This window comes from Girardinichthys multiradiatus, chromosome 21, assembly GCF_021462225.1.
Source record: "Girardinichthys multiradiatus isolate DD_20200921_A chromosome 21, DD_fGirMul_XY1, whole genome shotgun sequence".
Taxonomy (NCBI): Eukaryota; Metazoa; Chordata; class Actinopteri; order Cyprinodontiformes; family Goodeidae; genus Girardinichthys; species Girardinichthys multiradiatus.
The window spans coordinates 25,849,396-25,874,363 of record NC_061813.1 but is presented as its reverse complement, the minus strand read 5'-3'; the positions used below and the strand labels follow the sequence as shown (position 1 = coordinate 25,874,363).

The window sequence follows — 24,968 nt, the reverse complement described above, 5'->3', positions numbered from 1 at the left end:
TCTTAAATGAGGACAATTTGAAAAAAAAAAAAACATCTTATGACTATCATTAAGCCTGTCATATATCAGCTCTGATATATGTTGCCTGTTTTGCTCTCAGGGTAATGTTGCAATACACAAAAAAAGACTTCGGAATATTTTAATCTAATGAACACCAAAGAATGTCCAAAGAAAAAATTTATTCATGTTCTCTATTTATTCAGTACGTTGAAATCTAACTTGGCTTGTTCCTGCTAATTAAAAATGCAATCTGGTCACACAACATAAATTTGATAGATACCATTGAGGATCCGCTTGCCAGTGTTATGTTCACATTTAAGTCTGGTAAAACTTTATAAATAGTCCTAAAATAAAATTACGTTTATTCAATGGGGACACTATCCAACTACATTTTCTTTAGCAAATCACCAATGCCATAACTATTGGCACCCGTAACATTTATTTAGACTTTACTTTTTTAAGTTGATCAATATGGAGAAATTTTTAATTAGTAATCCATAGCTCTCTGTTTCACTTGGATGTAATTATTACATGACACAGAGGTTCAAGAGAAGAAAACATGTTCTTCAAGTAAGCCATCATTAGAACCTTTAAGGTCTACCTTTAATTGCCTTGAACGACATCTAATCTCTAGAGCACAAATGTTGATGTGACCTTTTATGTTTAAGTTTGACCCTGTGTGGATTAAACTAAATATTCTTTAGTTTTTGAAATGTATTGGATTTGCTAGTTTTATAATCATTTCACTGTGGAAAACAAACTATTTAAATGCATTCTAGAGTACAGAATGAATAGTTCTTACATTGATGCCCATATTGAATGGATGTAAATCCTTCTTCTACATGGATTATACAGTCAGAGCAATGATTAAAAAGGTTCAAAACAACCAGACCGTGATAACACAATACTGGACATAGACCCAAATGTATCTTTCAGGCACAAAAAGTAAGGAGGATGGTAAAGGAGGTTAAAATAAAATCCTGAAGAGCTGATGCATTATAATGTTACTACAATAAAACATTCATTTATTTTAAGATTTATTTTACACATCTTTACCAGGTGTGTCAATAGTATGGAGTGGAGAGATTTGTTTTCTTCATATCTGGAAAAGAGATTAAACAGCTTCTTACTCAATCCAGATAAACACTGTACGGTCTGAAATCAGTCTTCATGCCTCGCACAGTATTGTGTTTCTTTAGCAGGTGGCTCTGCATTGGGTTTGGTATTTTACTACCTGTGTTACTGGGTGTTACCTGTGTCCCTGTGCTGCCAGTAATTACCTCAATTCATTCTACAACAGCTTAAGCACTAACAAACCTAATCTTGTTAGAATGATTTGATTAGCGAGAGCATCAAGCAATACAACACCTCCAGGGTATGAGCATAAGAGATGAAGCCTTGTCCAGTTCCTGGCCATACTCACTCAGAAATGATGCATCACACAGTCAATAAATAAAATAAATAAGTAAACACTTTAATTGCATAGGGTTACACAAAATGTCTTTAAATGTCTTGGATCTAGAGTCACTGTTGATTTGTTGTACCACCAACAAATTCACACATACACCCACCTTCCCTTCTAAAAAGGCACCATCCCTGAAGAGATAATTATTCCCACATCATCTTCCCACAAATCTCCATTTTGAAATCATCAACATCTGTTTCTGCTTGCAGACCAGTAGTATAAATCACTGCTATAGTGCTTGGTGTTGCAACAACATCCTGTCCCCACAAAGAAATGTGTGTTTTGTGGAAAGCAGCTAGAGATTCAGTGCCCAATGCATAACTCTCCGTCTTCGCTTCCTGAGAGGTCCTGTTGGGTCAGATGCGGGCCATTGATTGTTCATATGGCAGCATAGAGCAAGACTTTGCAGGGAAATTATATCACACAGATGCTTGGTGCTCTGACACAATACATGACCAACCTAACAGATGATTCTTATCATTTGCAGTAACTCAAGATATAATGAAGCTGGATCGTAATCTCCATGGAGGTGTAAATGGCTCTGTTGCTGTGCAAAGTGAGATAAAGTGCTCTGGCACAACCTGCCCTGCCCTGAAATATGAGGTATAAAACCGAAGAAACCTACACCTGCGTATCATTGTATTTTTAAAACTGTCTCCAGACCTTTGCACCAGTTCCGTTTTGACCTTGTGCAGCCTCTAGAATGTTGTCACTTATAGAACACTGCATGAAACATGGTCACTCTTATATGGCAAGGCCACACCTGGGTGAGGAAAAGCCACCAAATGCACTCTCTACAGCAACTTAGGTACTTGTTTTTCCTTTCTATTTCTTCAGTCCATGGCTTTGATCATTTGCAAGTCTTTGGTTACTGAAACTCTGTGGATTCAGAATGCTGAAAGTCTTAACACCTATCAGGATCCTGAAAGTGAAAATCGTGAGAGATAAATACCTTTAGTGCCTGGCGGAACCTGAAGTTTGTCCCTAAAAATAGACATTCCTTTGTAATGCAGCTGGATTAGGCTTTCTCTAAGTGGGTGGCTTCAGATTTCTTCCTTTGGTGCTAAAGATCCTGCTTGAAATCATTTGTTTCATCAAAGGCTTCAGTTCTTCACAATACAAAAAATTCAGATTGGGGCACAAGGCTAGTAAACTCATATACTGCAAGAGAGACACAGAAGATGTGCTAGTCAACTTAAGTCTTCATCATTTTATACTTTTGCAGGTTTGGTTGTTTGGTATCTGACTTTTAGGACACAAAATAAAGCTGTCTGGCAAGGGACATAGCATACCAACCATGCATCAATTCATATCCACACTGAAGATATTTCTTACACATTTTAGTAAACTGTTAATTTAAAGCCATTCTCTATAATTTTAGTCTACTGCAGTGAAATGTGGTCATGTGACTCCAATAAATATTATTTACTTTTAGGAGTTAACATAATAAGCTAATATTGTGAAGAAATAGGAAACAGTGTCAAAAAAAAAAAAACTCAAGCAGCTATTGTTGTGAGAAAATGTTTAAGATGCTATCACAGTTTCCGAACTTTCCATGTATGCAGCCTATGTGAAAAACATGTGTTAAGTGGGTCTGAACATGAGTAATGTCAAGTTAAGTAAAATATTATTTATAAAGCCCATGTCATATGACACTCATAGACTCAATGGGCTAAAAACAGACAAATACACATAATAAAACAAAGATAAAACAATGAAAAACCAATAAAAAAACAGCAAACGAAGTACCATAAAATCAAGAAAAATATAAAAGTAATAAAAACAGGAAAGATAAGGATTTCCAAAGCTAGAAACATAAGCTTAACAAAAGGCTTGAGAAAATAAATATGCTTTGAGTTTGCTTTTAAAGCTAGATAATGTTGAAACTAGTCCGAGATATTGAGGAAGGGAGATCTGGACCATAATGACTAAAGGTGCCGAAAGCTTGTCGAGAATTTATTGAGTTGTGTTCTTTGAAGTTTATGTAAGGTCATAGTCAGTAAATTAGAATAAGCATTCTGATGAGACTTGTTTGTCAGTTTAAAAGTATATTTGTAAATAACGTTTAAGCAGGTATTAAGCGGATTTTCGGTATTTTAATGTTTTTATTATTAATCTGAGTTAACATTCTAATCTTAAATATTGTGTTTTCATTAGCTGTAAGCAGAAAATCATTATAATTAACAGAAATAAACACTTGAAAACATCAGTCTGTGTGTAATTAACCTATATGTTTTTCACTTGGTGCCTTAGTTATTGGAATAAATCAACTTAAATAAACTTGAATAAATATTCATAACCATAAATAAATATTCTAATTCATTGAATTGGTCTGTATATCACTATTGATACGCTCCTGATCTGGATAGTCAGTGTATACTCAGATCAATGAGGTGTAATCACAGTGTTCTGCTGCTTCATGACCGGGTTAGTTACTTTTGAGTGACATCCCAGTCTCATTTATTTATTTATCTATTTCTTTTTGAAGGTTTTGACTCACCATCTAGGAATTAAATTTCAATGGTGTTTTTAGTTATTTTTTGGGTCTTCTATGACTTAGGGGCTCTTCTAAACCATCTAATGCAATTACATTCACATGTCCCCCACACCCCATCATACAACAATATGACCTGTTTCAAACTGCAAGCCAGCTTTTAGCAGTTATTAATAACCTATGATGACAGGGTCCATCATAATCAGAACCTGGTTGTTCTTCTCAGGATGAGTCAAGGACGACAGACAGAGTGTTGTTATGATGAGACTACCTCATGGTCATGGGTCCAGAAGTGGCAAGAATATGAAAATAATGTATGCACGACAGCGTTTTTTAAATTAAATCGGTCAAGACAAAAGAATGTGGTCTTAAAAGCAAGCATAAGGACATATTCAAAACAGAGGAGGAGGGGAGGTGATATTGTGCAAGAAGTTCAGTGAAGCTGTTTGTTTGCTAGTGTGACTATGGACTGTTGGGTAAGTATAGAATGGCTTGAACAAAACTTAACTGGCTCCTATAAACTCTATTTATCATTGTAGTGTGTGCGTGTTTGTGAGGAAAAGAGAGAGAGAGAGCGAGGGAGTTTTTCAAGCGTGGGGAGGGGGTTTGTCTGTGTGTCGGGCAGTAGTCCTGCTAGTCTCACTCCACGAGTTAAGTTAAATCACAGGCAGACACTGGCACTCTGCAGTGATCTCCCTGTGTCTCCCGGTTCGTCCAGCTCTGAAAGCAACACACAGCCTCCTGGTTCTACAGCTGCAGGTAAGAGCTCACACCATCACACTACAACCAAAGCGCAGAAGCTTATCTCATAAATTTCTGAATTTCAGCTGCTTTTAGTAATTAAATAACTGTAGCTTTATTCAGGCAGTCAGTTAGTTGTTCACTTTCCCGGGGCAGAAAGCTGACAGTAAGAATAATATTCATCCTATGATAACTATGCTATATGTAATCACCATTTAGACTGGTAAGGCCCGTTGTTGCTGTTTGTTTAGGTTCTTCGTGTGAAGGCCCTGCAAAGTGTCTACTGTAGTTTCTAAAATTGGTATAGGGGAACTCTGTATTACATTATGCAACCTATGCAAACTAGGGGGTTCATAGACCCAGGTGGACTAGATTCACTTCCTGATAAAACAGAAGCCGCAAGCCTGTTAAAATGCCTAATTTATGAGGAATGTTATCCTCATAGGGTAAGAGAGCCTTGTTTGGAGGAAAATAATTTGAGCCTGTCTGAGAAGGAAATTAATAATGAAGCCTGAACAATTTGTTAAAAGACTATTCCTGCTTCACTTGCTAACTTTTCTAGATGCTTCATCTGCCTTTGATGTTCCTATATTTATAACCAAGGGAGTTTAAAAGCTCTGCAGCAAAGTAATCCACTAATAAACTAAAAATAAGTAGGTGAGAAAAAGACTTCTTATCTTTCATGTTGTTATAAACAGATCTGTCAGCACAGTACTGGAAATTAATGGAGCTTCATGAGCAGAGGTTTGTGCTATTAAGTTGTGCAGGTCGCATGTGAGCTCAGCTTTGTAAACAAACAACTGTGGACATAACTTTTTAAGCATAAAGTTTCCATGGGCTGCTCTGCTGCAACCATAAGTCAAGTCCCAAGTTAGTTTATGGAAACCATGGACATTGCGAAACATAAACACCTACTAGGGTACAATATCTGAACACAAATAAAATCCAGGCACAAATTTTCATCTTCATAAGTATTTTAAGCTGCAGGATATATTAAATTGCTGTCATCAAAGCAGAATCATTCTGTGCAATATAACAAATGGACATTGCCGCAATCAACAAAATCACACTCATGATTTTCTTACATTATGCAGCTATTAAAAGTTAAGCTCAGATTTATTCATACCCCTGGCAGACATAGATTTATTTTTTGCTTTATTCATTCAACCAAGACGTTTGGTTTTCATATGAAATTAGGATGGCATACCTCAAAATGTAATAAATCAATGTTAAAGGTTTATTAAGCGTGTCAACTGTAAGATAAAAATAATTCACTTGTTTTTATTTAGATTTCTTATAAAATTAAATTATATAGATAGATAGATAGATAGATAGATAGATAGATAGATAGATAGATAGATAGATAGATAGATAGATAGATAGATAGATAGATAGATAGATAGATAGATAGATAGATAGATAGATAGATAGATAGATAGATAGATAGATAGATAGATAGATAGATAGATAGATAGATAGATAGATAGATAGATAGATAGATAGATAGATAGATAGATAGATAGATAGATAGATAGATAGATAGATAGATAGATAGATAGATAGATAGATAGATAGATAGATAGATAGATAGATAGATAGATAGATAGATAGATAGATAGATAGATAGATAGATAGATAGATAGATAGATAGATAGATAGATAGATAGATAGATAGATAGATAGATAGATAGATAGATAGATAGATAGATAGATAGATAGATAGATAGATAGATAGATAGATAGATAGATAGATAGATAGATAGATAGATAGATAGATAGATAGATAGATAGATAGATAGATAGATAGATAGATAGATAGATAGATAGATAGATAGATAGATAGATAGATAGATAGATAGACAGATAGATAGATAGATAGATAGACAGAGAGACGGACGGACGGACGGACGGACGGACGGACGGACGGACGGACGGACGGACGGACGGACGGACTTCTAGTCAGATTTTTTTGCATTTGTTTTCTAAAGTAGAACTTTAGGCACCTTGTTAGGTAACAGTCGCAGCTTTCGTTGAAATTCGATCAGGAATTCCACTGTTTCACAGATTATCTATTCATGGGCACATGCATAAAATGAGCATGGTGATGACCATGCTGTCATTTATATTCTTTATATTATTACACAAAAAGACGCAAAATACTTTAAAACAATACTTTTTTTTAAAACTTTGGCTGAAGTGCCATTTTAATAATAACTGTAATTTGAGACAAAGGAGGAAAGTGGTAGGAGTCTACTATTAGATGCCCTCGTAATTAATCCCCAAGGAGGAATAGATAAATTACAAAGTGGTGCAGTTTTAATCAGGCTTGTTTACTTGTGGACAGTCGAGGTAAATTTGTGCTCCATTAAGATGTTAAGATGTACAGCATATGAAGAGTTGAAAGCACCCATTGTTGCAGAACTTCTTATTGACCAAACAAGGCTGAAATGAGAGGACGATCAGAAGACAGTCGGGTAGGGATGGTGAACCTCGCTTCCTAATGGGTTTTGTATAAATCATTAACTCCATCAGCCAGAGATTTCATTGGCTTCTCCCTATGGCTGACCAGAATGGTGCTCATGTCAGTGGAGATTCGTGCTACAGCCTTGAATAGTTCAGTTGATGAGAACCTCATTCCTGTTCAGCCCAGCTTACTTTCTCCAGCAGGATTCCCATGAGTTCACACAGGAAGAGACACATTTAAATACCCCCAAAATAGGATTAGATGTGGAATGTTGCAACTACAGTGTCACTCAGATATCTATCAGTACGTAAATTCTGGGTCAGAAATGTACCCAAACTTCCTGAAAATCCAGATTTTTATCACTCATTGTAAGCAGCTTTGTGTTCACAGACAGGCACAAACACACACAGCCCTTTGTCTTGTCTTAGCGGATGCAGCTTGCTCATGGAGCTTGTGAAGTAGATGTTTACCTTCCTGTGTGTGGTCACCTGGGGTTTATGGCTGTCGTTCAGTAATGTGTCATCTCACTCGGAGCTGAAGCTCACTGGACAGAGCATCGCTTATTAACCTACTTCCGATCAACCTTCTGTCTGAGCCACCTCACCTTTTTTATAGGACTCTTATAAGTGTGCGCGCAGCAATGACTTTAACCCTTCTTTAAATAGCACTGCTCTAACTATCACTATCCCCCTCATGGAAAAATACCAGTGGTTAACTAATCCTGTAATGGTATATAATCTGTTCAGTGCATATGTTTTAAATTTATTTCCACTTGTGGTCATCAGAAATGCTCTCAGCATCAAATGATTCACTTGATCTCTAGGCCCTAAAACATTTTTTACACCATGTCTTGTAACAACCACAAACATCAGTACATTTATTTGGAGTTTTATTTGATAGACTAAGTAGTGCATAGTTGTGAAGTAAAAAAGAAATAATAAATTGTATCTTAGAACATCAGTTTTCAAGTCTCGCTACAAATGATCAGATTGATTCTGGGTCATTCTAAAACATAAAAATGCTTTCATCTAAACCTTTCTATGGTAACTGGTTGTAAATCCAGGGTCATTGATCTGCTGAAAGGTGGACCTTTACTCCAGTCTTATGTTTTTTTCTGCCTCTAACATGTTTTCTTCCAGTACTGCCCTTTAAATGGCTCCAGCTTTCCTGTTCCTGCTGAATAAAAGCAACTTTAAATCTCATCTGACCAGAGAATCTTCTTTCACATGCTTTCTGTGTCCCCATAAATGGCCCGTGCTTGAACTGTGGATCTCTGCAGCTCCTCTAGAGTTACCATGGGCCTCTTAGCTGCTTCTCTTATTAATGCTCTCCTTGTCTGGCCATTCAGATTAGGTGGTCAGCCACATATTTATAGGTATACAGTCTTTCTGTTTCCAGATGATGGACTGAACAGTGGTCTGTGAGATGATCAAAGTTTAGGATATTACATTGTAACCTAACTCCGCTTTAAACTTCATCCTACACATCCTAAGCCCTACTGCCTGCTATGTTTCTTGGTCTTCACTAATATTCTCAAAACAAACCTCTGAGGTCTCCACAGAATAGTTGGATTTATACTGAGATTAAATTACACTCGACAACTCTGTTTGCCAGTTATATGACTTCTGAAGGTTGTACTAATATTATTAAGGGGTAATAGAGCAAAGTGGCTGAAGAAAAATGGCATGGCATACTTTTTGTTTTTTACCAAACTATGGATTATTTTCTTTCCAGTTCACCATTACGCAATACTTTGTGTCGTTATGTCACCTAAAATCCCAATAAACTGTTGAAGCTTTCAAGGGGTATGAATACATTTGAAAGGCACCGTAGTCTTAATCTAGATAATGGTATGTGCCTGTGATATGGTTATCCTTAAAAAAATGAATTTGAATTTACAGACACAAACTGAAAAAAGAACGTGCCCAGAAAATCCCAGCTACGAGATCTCTGCTCTCTCTCTGACCTGTAACCATTACAGGTCTGTGCAGGAAACTCTGTAAGATATTTCATTATTGTGTTGCCCTTGGCACGCGTGCAACTTCCACACTCAGCACGCAATACCCACATCTGCAACCGATACTGCTGTTGCTCGTATTCATCCATTGAAATCTGGTCTAAAATGAAGAGATCCACAAATCTGAAACAAAAGCGTTTCAATTCAGACCCCAGATGGCTTTAACACCACGCAGAGGGCAGAAGGAACCCAGTTCCTCAAAGAGGTGTGATGCCAAAATTTCATTCTAATTAAACAAATACACAAGTAGACATTTTTGCCTGGATCTGACAATGCAGTACCTTTACCGTGTTCTGTACTGAGACAAAAGAAAACATTGAACTGCAATTATGTTGCTAGAGCACCATCTTGTGGCAAAAAACACACAGTTTCATCAAACCAGTACTCACATGATTCAATTTTTGCCTTTTATCTTTGTCTCACAAAACATTCAACTTAATTTTCCCAAATCCACCCATTTAACTTTTATAGCATCCTTACGCAATTTACCTGTTCTTGAGCTCTAAATTGAGCATATGTCTCTCTACGTGTCTGCCTGGTTTAATGAATCCACAAACATCTTATTTGGTCATAAATAGTAACAGAAGCCATCTTAATGGCTTAAATGTTACATACACACGCCTTATGCTAATATTATTGCAACATTTCCATTAATGACACCCACTAAGCTTTTCTATTAAACATAAAGTCTATCAGCAAACGGGGAAAATTTTTATTTTTACAACCATCTCACATTCTGCTTGTACAAATTAAGCAAAAAAAAAAAAAAAAGAACCAGCCCTGGGGCAAATTTTCTGTGGCACGCAGGTTTGATTTTCTCACAGAGTGAAGTTTCCACAGAGCCGAATCCCTGCTGTCCTGTTTGTTTAGGTGTGTGCTGATTAGAAGTTCTCACGCTGGGTGCGATGTATCTCTGCACGCCAAGGGTTTCAAACATGACAGGTCTTTTTGCGGTGACTGGATCCTCTGAGCTCTTTAACCCTCTCCTCTCTGCTCCCTCTCGCACTTCTGCCTTTAATGGTGTTGTCATCCAAGCTTGGTGATTTGTCACAAAAGCCTTCAATTAACACAGGTCATAACATGGGGTGTAAACATTCATCTGGGCGCTGTCAGTCCACAAGTCTGATAAACACCAAATCCCCCACCCATTTCGCTGTTCATTAGCTGAGGGAGGTATTAGAGGAGGAAGCGGAAAACAGTCTGTCTGAATAATGATCTTTCAAAGGACATTTTTGGAATATTGAATAACATGTGACATCTGTTTCTCATGGCTTCTTCATTTACAGAAATAACATAAAGCTTCGGGATGGGTTTAATGTGCAGGTCTTTAATGAGCTGGTGTAGGGCGAGCACTTTCATGGGTGCTCGTGTGGATTAGCGTTTATGGACCATGCCAGCAGTAATGATGGCTCCTCTCGCAGACTGTCTGTAACATTTCTGTTGCATTTTCTTTTATAGGACGTGCCAAGGCCCTCGCCCAAGGCCTGTATCAGTCGCCACAGACGCACCCCTGCTGACACGGTCCCCTGCATTAAAGGCCCTGCAAAAAAAGGGGGGGAAATGCAGAATCTAACCAAAGGCGAGACAGAAGGGATAAACCTGACATGTGGCATGTCTGGAAGCCACAAGTTCATCTTCACCCTGGTGCCCATCGTCTATGTCTTTAACTTTGTCATCGGCATCATCGGGAACAGCATGGTGGTGGCGGTCATCTACTGCTACATGAAACTCAAAACGGTGGCCAACATTTTTGTCCTCAACCTCGCTGTGTCTGATCTCACCTTCCTTATCACCCTGCCCATGTGGGCAACCTTCGCAGCTATGGGCTACCACTGGCCTTTTGGAGGGTTTCTGTGCAAGACCACCGCCGGACTGGCCATGTTCAACCTCTATACAAGCATCTTTTTCCTCACAGCGCTCAGCATTGACCGCTATCTGGCCATTGTGCACCCTGTGCGGTCGTGGCGGTTCCGCACCGTGGTATATGCACGCATCACTTGTATGATGATCTGGCTGTTTGCTTTTTTACTCAGCATTCCAATAGCCTTGACCAGGGATGTCCATTATATTGAAAACTCTAAAACTATTGTTTGTGGCATTCTGCACGCTACAGACGAAGACGCCAAAATGCTGGACGGTCTCCTCCTGGGCATCAGCCTCCTGAAAAGCCTGCTGGGTTTCATGATACCCTTTGTAATCATCATCACTTGCTACAGCCTGATTGGGCGGGCTCTGCTGAAGGTTACGCACATTCAGAAAAGCTCTTGTTCCCGGGATGACGAGGTGCTGCACATGCTCGCAGCAGCTGTCCTTGCTTTCTTCCTGTGCTGGGCACCCCACCAGGTGTTCCACTTCATACAGATGCTCACTCAGCTCATCCTGATGGACAACTGCACCATTCTGGAAATCATTGATACTGCGATGCCATTCACCATTTGCATCGCCTACTTCAACAGCTGCGTCAACCCCATCGTGTACAGCTTTGTTGGGCGCAACTTTCGCAATAACTTACTGCGACTGTTGCGCTGCTCTCCAAGCGGTGTTGCAAGGCCTCATCCAAGCATCAGCTCCAAGATGAGTGCTCTTTCTTTTCGGGCCTCTGAAGCACTGAGTCTTACAGTCAAAAGCAACATTTCCTGTGATGTCAAATGACAAAAAAGGCCAAAGACAAGAAACAGTGTACAATTGATCTGCCCTCTGTTTTAGTCTGTACTGAAGAGGTTAAAAGCAGACACATCCAAAGTTTTAAATCCTCAGCTGTAAAGTATGAGCAGTGAAACATTTAGAAGGAAGAGACTAACAGACAATCACTACCTTAAGCGATGTAGACTTTCAGTACATATTGTCTTGGTCACATTTTTTAATCATAAACTTTGATATATTTTTATTGAAATTTTCAACACAAAGGAGCCCATAATTGTGAAGTGGAAGGAAAATGATACATGATTTAAATTTGTTTTGAATAAAAATCTGAAATGTGTGGCATAAATTTTGTATTCAGCCCCCTGAGTCAATATGTATTAGGAATACCTTTTTCTGAAACACGGCATAATGCTGCCACCACAGTGTTTAATTGTTGGGAAAAGTCTATCCAGTGTGTTAGTTTCCAAAAAATAGCTGTTTGCATGTTGACAAAAACATTTTAAATTGGTTTCATTTGATTAGAGTGCGGGCTGCACGGTGGTGCAGTTGGTAGCACTGTTGCCTTGCAACAAGAAGGCCCTAGGTTCAATTCCCAGCCAAGGGTCTTTCTGCATGGAGTTTGCATGTTCTCCCCGTGCATGCATGGGTTCTCTCTGGGTACTCCAGCTTCCTCCCACAGTCCAAAGACATGCCTGTTAGGTTAATTGGTAACTCTAAATTGCCCTTAGGTATGAATGAGTGTGTGCATGGTTGTTTGTGTGTTGCCCTGTGATGGACTGGCGACCTGTCCAGGGTGTACCCTGCCTCTTGCCCATAGACTGCTGGAGATAGGCACCAGCTTCCCTGTGACCCATTATGGAATAAGTGGTAGAAAATGACTGACTGACTGATTATAGTGCCTTCTTCCATTTCATGGGCATGTGGCAAACCGCACAAGGGACTTCCTAATGTTTTCGCTTAAAAATGTAATAATCTTGCTATGTTTTTAAGAAGGCCAGTTTTTTTTTCGAGCGCACGATTAACAGACTTTAATCTTCTTCTCCCACCTAAGCTGTTCATCTCTGCAGCATTTCTAGAGGGTATCTTGACAGTTTCTCTGTCTGATTAATGCTCTCCTTAACCAGCCCGTGAGTTTAGGTGGACCATCATGTCTTGTTTGATTTAGATGTGCCATACTCATTCAATTGATTAATTTAACAGTGCTCGTTCAGATATTCAGAGCTTATGATATTGTTTGATAGCATAAACCTGCTTTAAATTACTCCACATCTTTCTCCCTGACCTGTCTGCTTCGTTCCTTTGTCTTCATAATGCTGTTTGTTCACTCTCTAACAAATCTCTCAGGTCTTCAGAGAGCACCTGGATTTATTTTGATGTTCAATTAGGCCCAGATGGACTGCATTCAATCATTAGGTGTCTTCTGAAATTAGTTTTTTGCACTGGATTTTATTTAGGGCTACCATAGTAAAAGGGGCTGGAACCATCTGGATGCCACACTTTCTAGATTTTCATTTGTTTGTTTGTTTTTTTTCCTTTTTATTTCCGCTTCAAAACTACGAACTACTTTGTGTTGGGCTATCACAGAGAATCTAAATAAAATACATTGTATCTGTACTATAATGAAATGTTAAAAGAATATTAAATTCAAGTGATATTATTGTTACTTTTTTGCAAGGTACTGTAATCAACAGTACATTTCCAGATATAAGCCTCAGTCAGTGTGTCGATACCACAACCCTGAAAAAGTCCAAAAACTGCTGTAGCTGCTTCAGACAGCATTGATCTGCTAGAAAAGTTTGTAACTAATTAAAACTCACTTATCCCATTATTTATGAAAGATGTGCATGTTCTGCAGGATTTTGTCGGCACTGCGCCTTAATGAAACAGTGTAGTAATGTATCGCTCAGGCTTCGGTGTGCATTCTGTGTGCTCAGCAGGTTTTCCAAAAGCTTACAACAGTGATCAAGTGTTCAGATCCAGCCCAGTGTGTTCTGCCACAAAATTTGCTAAATGTAAAGTGTAAATTTAATTATGTAATATATTAAACTGAGACAATGTGATATTGTTATGTCGTACTGACAACTCATGTAAAATGTATATGTGTATGCTGAAGTAACATAAATGCAAAGTTTTCATATTGGGTGATCTTTTCTTTTTTTATATATGTGTTTATGTTTTTCTACTCTGTAAGTGTATATTTTGTGAATAAATGTGAGTGCATAAATAAATTAGCCAAACCATCTATGAATAACAGATTTAAGAAAATGTTACTGTTGGGAGTAAATTAATAGTTTCTCCAAGCATATATTACTCTTCAACGTCATGAAGGTGGCTCATCCTTTATTTTGCACCAAAAAGTGTGGAAAAAAACAACAGGTGCACAGTAGAGCGGTTCTTAAAGACGTTCACTACCAACATAAGGCTCCTGTTGTTTCTCAGGCTGGTGAAAGCTACCCTGAATGACATCTTTTGCTTTGAGGGTTAAATTCTTCATTCTGTCAACTAAAACAGTGTTTTCTTTACTATCTATAAGAAGATAACGTGCTAATACTGGAATCCCAGGGGTTGCGCCTGCATAAACAGAGATAGGTACTGTGCAAAGTCTTGACCCACACTTAATTTGTATGTATTTTCTTTCCAAGGAGCCAGACAGTCCTTTAGAAGTGATCTTGAGCAACAATTTGCCAGGCTTTCTGAAAGTTGACTAATTTCATAATGGATTATTTGGTTTAGCCAACTAATGTTGATCTATGAATCATTCTTAAGCAAATGTTTTTAAATTAAAGGGATGAGCCAATGTTATATATCTAACTCACTCTTAAAGAAAACTTGAATATCAGATATTTTATGGCAACTTTAGACTCGTTGGTTACAGCCAAGCTCTGATAAAAACACAGCCGGTCTTAATTCTGTTGTCACATTTTTGAAAAAAATGCAATATGATTACAAATTTGATTTAAAACAAATTTGCTGTCAAATAATGAGATTTGATGCCAAATATGACAAATACATTTTATTATTAGATTTAATAAGTATTGATAAAAATATATGAAGAAACAAGAAAAAACAAAAACATATTTTCTAAATGCTAAACATGTGTATCTTTACTGATAGTCAGGTTTTATTCATTTTTCATTCATTACTGTTACTTTACTACAGAAATCAAACTACCCTGTGTCATTAAAACACTGGGTTTAGGGTTGAAAATAAAAAAAGAAAACATTTCATGTTAAAACTATATGAGATTTTGATTTGTTTTGGGTTTTTTTCTTTCCCTTAAGAACTTATTAATTTTAAAATGTTGTTTAACACTACGGATTTATAGTTGTTTTGTTTTGTTTTGTTTTTTTTTCATTTATTTTTAGGGAGAAAGGCATTTCTGAAAAAAATTTGGCTAAAAACATTGAGAGACTACCGTCTCTCAGAATGAAATAGATTAGTCTTCTTAGATATCACATAAAACACTGCTCATATAAGAACCCACTTTGAGATCTCACTCTCACTGTTAAAACACTACATCTCTGTTGAATGGTAATCAGATGCTTCAATTATTAAGCTTTGGTGCCCTCTGCAGGTAGAATGGATCGCAATCAGTGAGGATTTGATGACCGTCGTCATTGATGTGGACCTGCTATGTACCTCGATGTGGTGTAAAGATCATCTCACTGGCTGAACAACATGGAGAATCAGTAAGGAATCAATATAAAGTTTAAACTAAAAGCGTTAATCTAATTCAAATGTCCATCAGGTTTCTTTAGGTTCTTGCACTGTGTGGCTTAAATAATTCACCCTTCAGGAATCTCATCAACAAGGTTGAATCTGATTTCAGTTGCAGGCTGTAAACTCTGGTACAGCTAAACCAAGTTCAACCCCTGGAGAGAGAAAAGAGAGAGAGAGAAGAACAATGTCAGTCTTTGGTTTTCATAATCTATATTAAACTGTGTTAAAGCACATAAACAATTCAGTCTCATAATCGGGCAAAAAGCTATTAGTTTCATCTGCAGGATAGCTTTTTTGTCTTTAATACCCTCAAAGGAAGAAAAATAAATTACTATATTTTGTCAGAATTTATATTTATTAAAAGGAAAAAAATCAACATGGAAAAATGGCACTTTAACAAAAAGGTTATATGGATAAAACCTAGGCCAACATGAACCAATAAACAAGAACCAATTCTACTCTAAATCCACTAATGTATGCTTGCTACCAGTTAACTAAAAACTAAAGAAAATAAAGCATAAACGTAATCTACAGACAACTTACCAATGTTATGATTTGGGATTGTTTGGTTTTTGGTTTCGGGTTTTTTCTTATGTTTTTCACAATTAAGGTTTTGAATCGTTCTTTTGTTTATTATTATTATTTATTATTATTCTTCTTAGATTTTGAATCATGTTTATGTTTTTGTTTCATGTTTTTCTAGTTAAAGTTCTATTAGTTTGTTTCCTTGGATTTGCGTTCTGTTCAAGCCATGTTTTGCTCCTGTCACGTTGTGTTCTCTGTTAAGTAACTTTATTTGGTTCACCTGCACCTAGTTAATCTGTCTTGCTTCACCTGGTTCACACTGCATTTACACACACCTGTTCTGTTTACACATGGCGGAAATATTCCTCATATCATGTCTTGTTCTCAAACCAAGTCTTGTTTTTTGATCATGCCATGCCTGTCTCGCCTACCCGTTTGTTGTTTTGTTCCTCCCTCCTGCTGTGAGTGAGTTTTTGTTATTAAACCTTTTTTACTTACCAACATGCTGCCTTCTAGTCTGCATTCTGGGGTCCTATATCTCGCAAGCCGTAACAACCAATGAAAGGGGGATGATCAATAAAGGAGCACTTTAGCTGCAGGAATCATGGAAAGAAGTTAGCGGTTCTACAACTGAAGCTTCTAGTAGAGAAGTCCTCCCAAGGGACTGATCAGCCAATCAGAAGTGGGTTTTGTGTAACGACAAGGTAAAGGGGAAAAATGTTATATGATATGTATGATATGGACCTTTATCTGAGATAGAGCGTGTGCATTTGCAGAGTAGGCACATTGATATTAGTCACAGTAAAGGTGGTATTTATAAAAACAAACTGATACAACAGTTTAGAAGGTCAGAAAACTATTCATTACTTTGAGAACCAGCTTATTATTTTAAGAGAGTTTCTTTTGGCTTAAAAATTAGCCCAGCTGGTCAACTGAAGTAGGCAAAAGAGCAGTGTTTGTGAGTGAAAGGTCAAAATAAAGGGTTGTGGTTCAGTACAAATCCAGTTTCAATTCTAATCCTAGCATTATTTTTTAAGTACTATATAATATTTCAGTCCCATATTGCTCAGATAGAAGAACAGGCTAATTCCTTTTCTAATTTCAAACCTCATCAGCAAACCTAAAACACACCTAAGACACAACTGCAAAAACAACTTCTGTAGCGAATGACCCGAGTCAGAGATTGAGGTGAAAATTGTTCTGGACTTTATCTACAGGAACAAGTCAATAATCAAGGCCTACCTAACCAAGCACTCCTGCACTCAGCTGCTGCTCTTCCCCAATTCCTACATCTTCAAGGTGGCCCCAGACTACAGTGAGCTAGTAAGTCAACAGATAGAAAAAATATACATTTCAGTCACAGTGTAACTTTCTGTTCATTTAAAGGAATACTTATGCAGTCATGGCCTAAATAATGGTCCTTTCACTAGAGTTGTTAGTACTTTTGGAATTGTATCAAGAAATAATAATAGATACCTGGTTTTAGCAGCCATGTCCAACCTCAAGAGGTTAGACATGAAAAAAACAGATGCCTCAATGTCAATACTTATTAAACAATAACGTTGTAGAAATTGCAAATCCATGAATGAAAAACTAAATATATTCTTGCTCCTTCTCAGGATTGGAGTAGAAAACTACTTACCAAATGTACTTGATTAACTGGTCATTAGCAAATGTGACCTCTTCAATAAAACCAGGAGTTTTGCAATCATGAAAAACTGTTAAAACCATTCCCAATCTTACCAGGACTGGATACTTCTACAAACTCTCCCAAAGATCCGATCATGCAATGCTCTAAGAAATTGCAAAAATAAAACCCCAAAGCTCCATCTCAGACACCTTAACCCTCAGTTATTCTAAATGTGTAAGTTCGAGGCAAGACAATTGGAAAACGACTTTACAAGAATGACATTTTTGGATGGAGTGGAAAGCATCTTCTCTCCTAAAAAAATATTGGTTTACAAAGTTGCATCTGAATGAACATCTGAACGAACATCAGAACAATGTTCTTTAGATAGATGATACAAAAGTAAGAAAAGATCCATGACTACAGAAAACAAGCTAAATACCAACTGTAAAGTATGTTGGTGGAGGGGTAACAGTTTGGGCTTGGTTTGCTGCCACTGGACCTGGAATACTAGCAATCACTGAGCAGTATTCCAGAGTTAAATGTGAGGTTATCTGTATAACAGCTAAAACTTGTGTATTAATTAAAAATGAATTAATGTTGTATTATTGAAAACTGATGAATATCTAGTTTAAACCATTTTGGAGCATGGCAAAGATTAGGTAATTTATGTTCTGTCCTGGTTTGCAAAACCTTGCAATCAAAGAGGCTGTGTTCTTTCAATTCCTTTATCTATGACTGTGAATAACTAGTGGTGTTATAAACAACATAATTTGCATGACGTCGGTAAATCAAACTTTTAAGAGAGAAATACAGCTAGTAGATAAAGAATGCATAAAAACTTCTTGTAATGTCTCCTAATGTGTTTCCAAAAGCTCAAGTGTGAACTCAACCCAGCCCCATCACTGTGTGACTCTTATCTACAGGCCACATTTAGCTGCAGCAAACCATTTACTCCCCACTCACATGCTTCATTCTCATGGCTCTTTCACCTCTCACCAGGGCGTCCGAGGCCTGCGCAGTTAGCGCTCACAACCCTGCTCTCCTGCTTTCACACTGACTGAACCTCATTGCATGGCTCTGCCCCCTCTGTTGCTTGCTTGTGATTTAGGCTCTCCGCCGACACTTCACCAAACAAAAGAGCTCCAGGGATCCACTATAACTCATGTGTTCCCTTGGAAATATAATTTCCTGCTCATGCCGTTCTCTGGGGGAGCGGGAGGTTAATTTCCTTCTAGCATCTCACGGACGCCGTCTGCTGTTTCCTTTTTTTTTTGTTTAGTTTTTTTTTTATTTCATAGGTTTGCTAAAAATATTTAGTTTGAAAAGCAAAGGGTGTGTAGATGCAGTAAAGATAAAAATTATGTTTAAAGTTATTTCTTAACAGTAATAATTGTTTGAATTTGATCAAGCTGAAACAGTCAAGTGTATTTTTGTTTAATTTATTTTTATGGTCTGATTGAGTTGATGTTAAATGTGTTGTCATGCTGTCTGAAGCTGTGAACTCAGGAGTTGAACAGATTTATGAAATTAAGACCAGGCCAGCATGTGTAGTACTATTTCTATAAGGAGTAAGTGATTTATTGTTCTAAAATAAAGAAAATGTATTAATAGTCAAATAAGGCAATGCATTAGAACTAGAACAGTCAAATGCAAATGTATAACCATCTAACTAGCAAAGAACTGGTAATATAAACTATTATGAGCTTTTTACCCTCTAAGAAAGTTGTAGTAAAATATGTTTTCAGTCCAGATTTAAAGGATGCAACAGTTTCACGTATTCGGGTAGTTTTATCTGAAGCTGAGGTGCATAAAAACTTAATGCTGCATCCAGTTGTTTGGGATCACTGAGTAAACGGGTCTTTGATGAGCTGAGGAATCTACATGGTTTTACCTGACAAATAACTCTGAAACATATTTAGATCATTTAAGTGCCCCAAAGACTATGAATTAGACTTTAAAATCTACTTTTACCATGAGGGTTCCAGTGTATTTTTTGAAGATACTGCCACATCGTTTCCTATAATGCCACATTTGTTGGTGCATTGAAAAACATGTCTTACAAGGGGGTAATCGTGAGTAAACAAATCACAATTTTTAGAACATCAAGTCTTCACACTTATATGAAGTATGTGTGTTGCTTATGGGAGTTTAAATACAGTAGTGGGTTTGTATTGGGATGAAGTGTTTTGAATGAAGGGAATTCACAATGTTGTACTGAATGGGGCACATTTTTGCTGTGATCTCACCATTATGTTTTGGTTTTATTTTTATTTTTTGGATCACCTCACCATTTGGCATAGCCAAAAAATGTTTCAAATTGTTCATCCAAGTGGCCTCATAATTATTAGTCAAACACATAGGAAAGTAGGTCAACCTGTCAGTCAGGTGGAGCTGACTTGAGCATGCATGGATGAACAAATTTTCATCAATACAGACAGAGCATGCAACTAAGTAATGTTATTATTCCATCATTGTTGAGACATGTGATTATTACATGTGTGAATTCCACAGTAGTTTTGCATTGATGCCGTAAATATGGTGGTGACGCTTGTGCCACAGAATCCTTTAACGGGTTTTAAAAAAAATCATGGGGAGCAGCCTAGCTTAGCCAGTTAAAAATACACTGAAACAGTGCAGAACGTGGGAGAGCACTCCATATAGCAAAGATATTGGTCATTGTTACCACAGCAATATAGGATTCAATTACCTCTGCTTTATGTCATTCTCCTAACTACTGTGAAAGGCCACTAACACCACAAAAAATCATAAAAAAATCAACATGCAAATTGTGTATACTACAGTATTTGATTCTTAGGAAGAAATTATATGGCTATTATTTACCCAAGGCAGCATATTCTTCCTCTCCTTTGAAAGGAAAGGCACATATGCAGTGGAATGATGGAGATATGTGTTTCCTGCTGTTGGTCAGGACTCTGACAGCAGCTTTCTAGATGAGCTGCAGCTGAATGATTGATTTTTCACTGAGATACCACAACAATATCTAATCTACTCAAAAAAGTATGTCCACATTTTTCTGTGCCCTGTTCTGACAGAAACTGCCTAATTCTGGCCATTTTTGAGATGGTAGCTTTAGGCAGTTGTTAAAATTTAGGACTGAATTTTTCTAACTTTACCAAGGTTTGTAGCATGCTCTGTGGTTTTTAGCATCATGGCCTGCTGATCTGTAACCTTACGAGTATCCCCGTTGCAAAACAAATAAGTTATGTATTTTCTATTAAAAGTTAACTAATAGATTGTCACAACATCTCACTTGTTGCTGTTCGCAGAAAGTACTCGAACCCAGTGTGTTGCATAATCTGCAGTGACAATAAAATGATCTAGTTCTGCATTAATATAAAGAAAATTCTATCCCATCCACTCAATGATATTATGTACATATGTAATCAGTGACTGTTTGTGATTTTATATATGGTAGCACTGGAAGAAAGAAAGAACATTAATATTTGCGTTTCATGATTAGATATCAGATATAACATTGCATATGCCCTGGTTTTTTAAGGGAAAGGATGTTTTCGATGAAATCTTGGCAGTCTATTTAGACCTCTGACATTATGTAATATGATGAGGGTATGAGGGTCTAATTGTGCAGATGACACCATTCCAGTGTTAGAGGCTGGTAGGCTGGGGGTGTTTTGTCTTTATAGGTTTAGTCCAGCAGCTCAGGAGGTGAGAAACACAGAGCACCATTTTGGCAGCATCTCTACTCTGCAAGGCATCTGCCTGAGCGTGGTAAATGAGCCAATGACCGGTAGCATGTTTTATTGTGGTGCCGTACAACACTGCTGTATCAGTGTGCACTTCGTTTATCTATTTTAAATATAACGAAATTCCTAAATCTCTGCTAGTTTTCACATTTGTTCAGCTGTGCAGTCAAATGAGCACAGTTACATACATTTATTTAAACTCCATTCAGATTATAAGATATTTAGTTTTGTCTTACTGATAGGACCCAGTTGTTAACGATTCACCAAAATGTGTGCCATATATGGTAAATTAACTCACTATTTTATCTACAATGCTGTTGCATCTGTCTTTGCCCACAAGATGGCGACAAATGATTTTAATGGAGCATCCTGATCCTAATTCTTCTACTCACAAGACTATCAAATCAGCACAAATAAATACTATTAGTAAAGGTAACACTGGGGGCAATAAATTACAATTGTTTACCTGAGTTATATTTTTGAATGAAGTCAAGTCAGTAAATCAAGTCATTGCTTCGTTGGCACATTTTTGAATTACCTTTAAATTTGCAAAATGAGTGTAAAAGTTATTGAATCTGTACTGTAGAATTAAATGTTACTCCTGGGATTAGCAAAGGGTGTGAAGAACCATACTGGCAGCAGATGGGTTTGTGTAGACATCATCATGTGACCTGACTCTTCCTGGGATATAAATCCCGCTCTGTCTGTTCAGTCAGCCCCTCTTCTTCTTCTTCTTCCGTCTTCAGCTCTGAGCTACAACAGCAGTAACTTTGACTTCTCTTCCAGCTATGACAGGTATGTAACTTTTTTATTAGAACATGTATTCATTAACTTTAAATTAGTAACTTAGTTTTTTGTATTTATTTTAATCTTACAATCATTTTTGTTGTCATATTGTTCATTCACAAAGCATGAGCACAATTAGAGATAGGAGCATGATACACTTGCAAAACAAAAACATTTGACATTATACTTACATTTTAACTGGCTGCATGGTGGAGCAGGTGTTACCCCTGTTGCCTTGCAGTAAGAAGGTTGTGGGTTCAAATCCTGGCTTGTTGTCTTTCTGTATGGAGTTTCCATGTTCTACCTATGCATGTGTGGGTTATCTCTTGGTACACCAGCTTCCACCCACAGTCCAAAGATAGACATGCTAGGTCAATAGGTTTCTGTACATGCAGTTGAGTGTGGTGGCCTGTCCAGGGTATATCCCGACTCTTGCCCAATGTCAGGATATGTGGTTGAGGAGACAGACCCTGGTGCAGACAGGAGTTTGGATGAACATAATGTAATTTATTTATTATTTTCACGGTTAATTGCAACAGAGAGTCCAGCTTTGGTCAAAATGAACCTCAATTAAAGTGGAGATCGTTGCTTTACAAGGGTAAATATTGTGCAAGATCTTGAAATGAACTTCTATGATTTTCAATACAGCCAGGAAACTGCTAGGATTTAACCAAATAAAATGGAATAATAAATAAAGACCTTCTTCAGATTTTATGGCTGGGTTATTGTTTTTCTAACACTTGACAAAATCTGCACGTTACGTTTAGTGGAATATAAACCTTTTACACATTATCATTTGCAAGCTCTAAGCTTTTTGTATTCATTAAGGTTATCTGATTGTAAAATTTGTTTTATGGTCTGAAACATTTAGGTGTGACTAAAAAGCAAAATTAAGAAATCTGTGATGGAGGGGATACCTTTTTACAGCACTATACTGTATATTTTTGTCACTATTTTGGCAACATGTTAGCAAAAGTCTAAACATATTTTACATACATTAAAGTAGATTTGTTTTTTCAGTCAGGTACATTGGGCATTATATTTTTGTTCTTACTGAGCAAACATTAAAATAGGTTCTGCTTCAGGGTTGATAAGCTTTAACTGGACAAGTATGGGAGTATAGGATAGTGCAAAAATATGGTGAGAACTGATGATGCATCAGATTTTTAAAGCACAAGCAGAACAAAGTGCCAAGGGATGGGGAGGGTAGACGTGCGAAGGTTTTCACGACCAACTTCTGTGTCTCTTCTGTTTTGATCTTATATTGCATTTTTGGAGTATCGAGCATGCATGTTTTTCTTGCGAGGGGAGCACTGCCAGTGCTGATTAAGTAATAAATATCAACAAGCAGCAACAACAGCTTTCGCCTACTGTTATTGTAAGTAATTAACACTCAACAAAAACATCCAAGATAGTGCCATAGACAGGAGCCTCAGTACTTCACTCTCTGCACTTGTCCAACCAACTTGTCCTCCTTGCTTCAGCAAGAGCTGGTCTTGTTTTGCGAAGTATGAATAATCTGCACAGTGCAGCAAGAAACCAGGTTTCATGCCTCAGCCCTAATGTATTACATCACCAAACTTCTTGAATTAATTTGTAGCCCTTAATGAACTGTTTTTCTGTGTTACAGCAGTAGACTTACACTAAAAACCTTAAATCTTCGCTCTACATACAGACCACTTTTAGAATTGATTCTGTTTTTTCTACTGGCCAAACTTGAAGTTCAATTTGTTAAAATGCACTCACAGTGTGTAACCTTTTATAGTGTAAATCGGGAACAATTGCCGTTGGTGAAGCTGTTAAGATTCTTTTTTGCTTAATCTTTTGCAGGATTCCTACATCTACTGGTCATTTGGGCAAGAGTGGAAATAAACCCCATCCATCCATCACTGGGTCAAAACAGACACGTGGGAGTGACAACACACACAAGGGCAATTCAGAATCACCAGTTAACCTAGCATCCATGTTTGTGAGCTGCAAGAATACACTGGAACTTCTGGAGTAGAACTGCATGTGCACAGTGTAGTGTTATAGACTTTTTGCACATTTCACGTGTCTGACAAAGCTTTTGCAGAAGACCTTCATTGTCGCATTAGAATTAGATGAAATAATTTTTTACCCCACAGATGATGTTCCTGAAACCTGCAAAAATGTTGTTGTTTTTTTTACTATTTTGGATGCCTGTCAATACATATTACATAATTATGTTTAGAAGTAAATATCTAATCCAGCAAACACTTTTCTGCTTTTCAAATTAATGTATTTTAGGGTTTTGGTCCATGTCATAAAACCATGAATAAACTGTTTCCAGCCAGAAAGACATCTTGTGTCAAAAGAAAGAAGCTATCCATGTCTGCCACAAGATTCCTAAGCGGAGAATTGATCAAAAACCCTAGACTGACCTGTAGTAAGCCTTGGTGGTGTCAGGCACAGAGGTTTCAGTTTCAACAGGTTGGCACATAATAAATGTTGAAGAGCTCCAAACCTTAACTGACCCAAAATCACAAAAAAGGTTATCTCCACTTTGCTCACAGGTATATAAATAAGCCAGCATTGTTCTGGGATTATGTTCTGTGGAGGAACCAGAACTTTTAAGGGCATGTAAGGCTGCATAATGTCTAAGAGGAATAATAAAGTATATGCTGAAAAAAATAGCATGCCTACAGTGAAGCATGGCTGTGGCTCTGTGATACACTTGGTCTGCATGTAAGACGGATTCAGTAAAGTATCAGTGTCATGCAGTATTTGAGGAAGCAGA

At 37.4% G+C, this 24,968-nt stretch overlaps 1 protein-coding gene and 1 long non-coding RNA gene across 2 annotated transcripts; both read left to right on the top strand.

Annotated features, from left to right (window-relative positions):
• The first annotated feature begins 4,479 nt into the window (after positions 1-4,479).
• On the top strand, positions 4,480-12,434 carry agtr1b (angiotensin II receptor, type 1b). Its single transcript, XM_047349038.1, has 2 exons — positions 4,480-4,718; positions 10,640-12,434. Exon 2 carries the CDS (start codon positions 10,742-10,744, stop codon positions 11,831-11,833), a length of 1,092 nt encoding a protein of 363 aa, XP_047204994.1. The 5' UTR covers positions 4,480-4,718; positions 10,640-10,741; the 3' UTR covers positions 11,834-12,434.
• Positions 12,435-22,130: 9,696 nt separating this feature from the next.
• On the top strand, positions 22,131-24,530 carry LOC124858365. The gene is made up of 2 exons (XR_007035814.1): positions 22,131-22,219; positions 24,041-24,530. It is a non-coding gene; the product is annotated as an uncharacterized LOC124858365 (long non-coding RNA).
• The last annotated feature ends 438 nt before the right edge of the window (positions 24,531-24,968 follow it).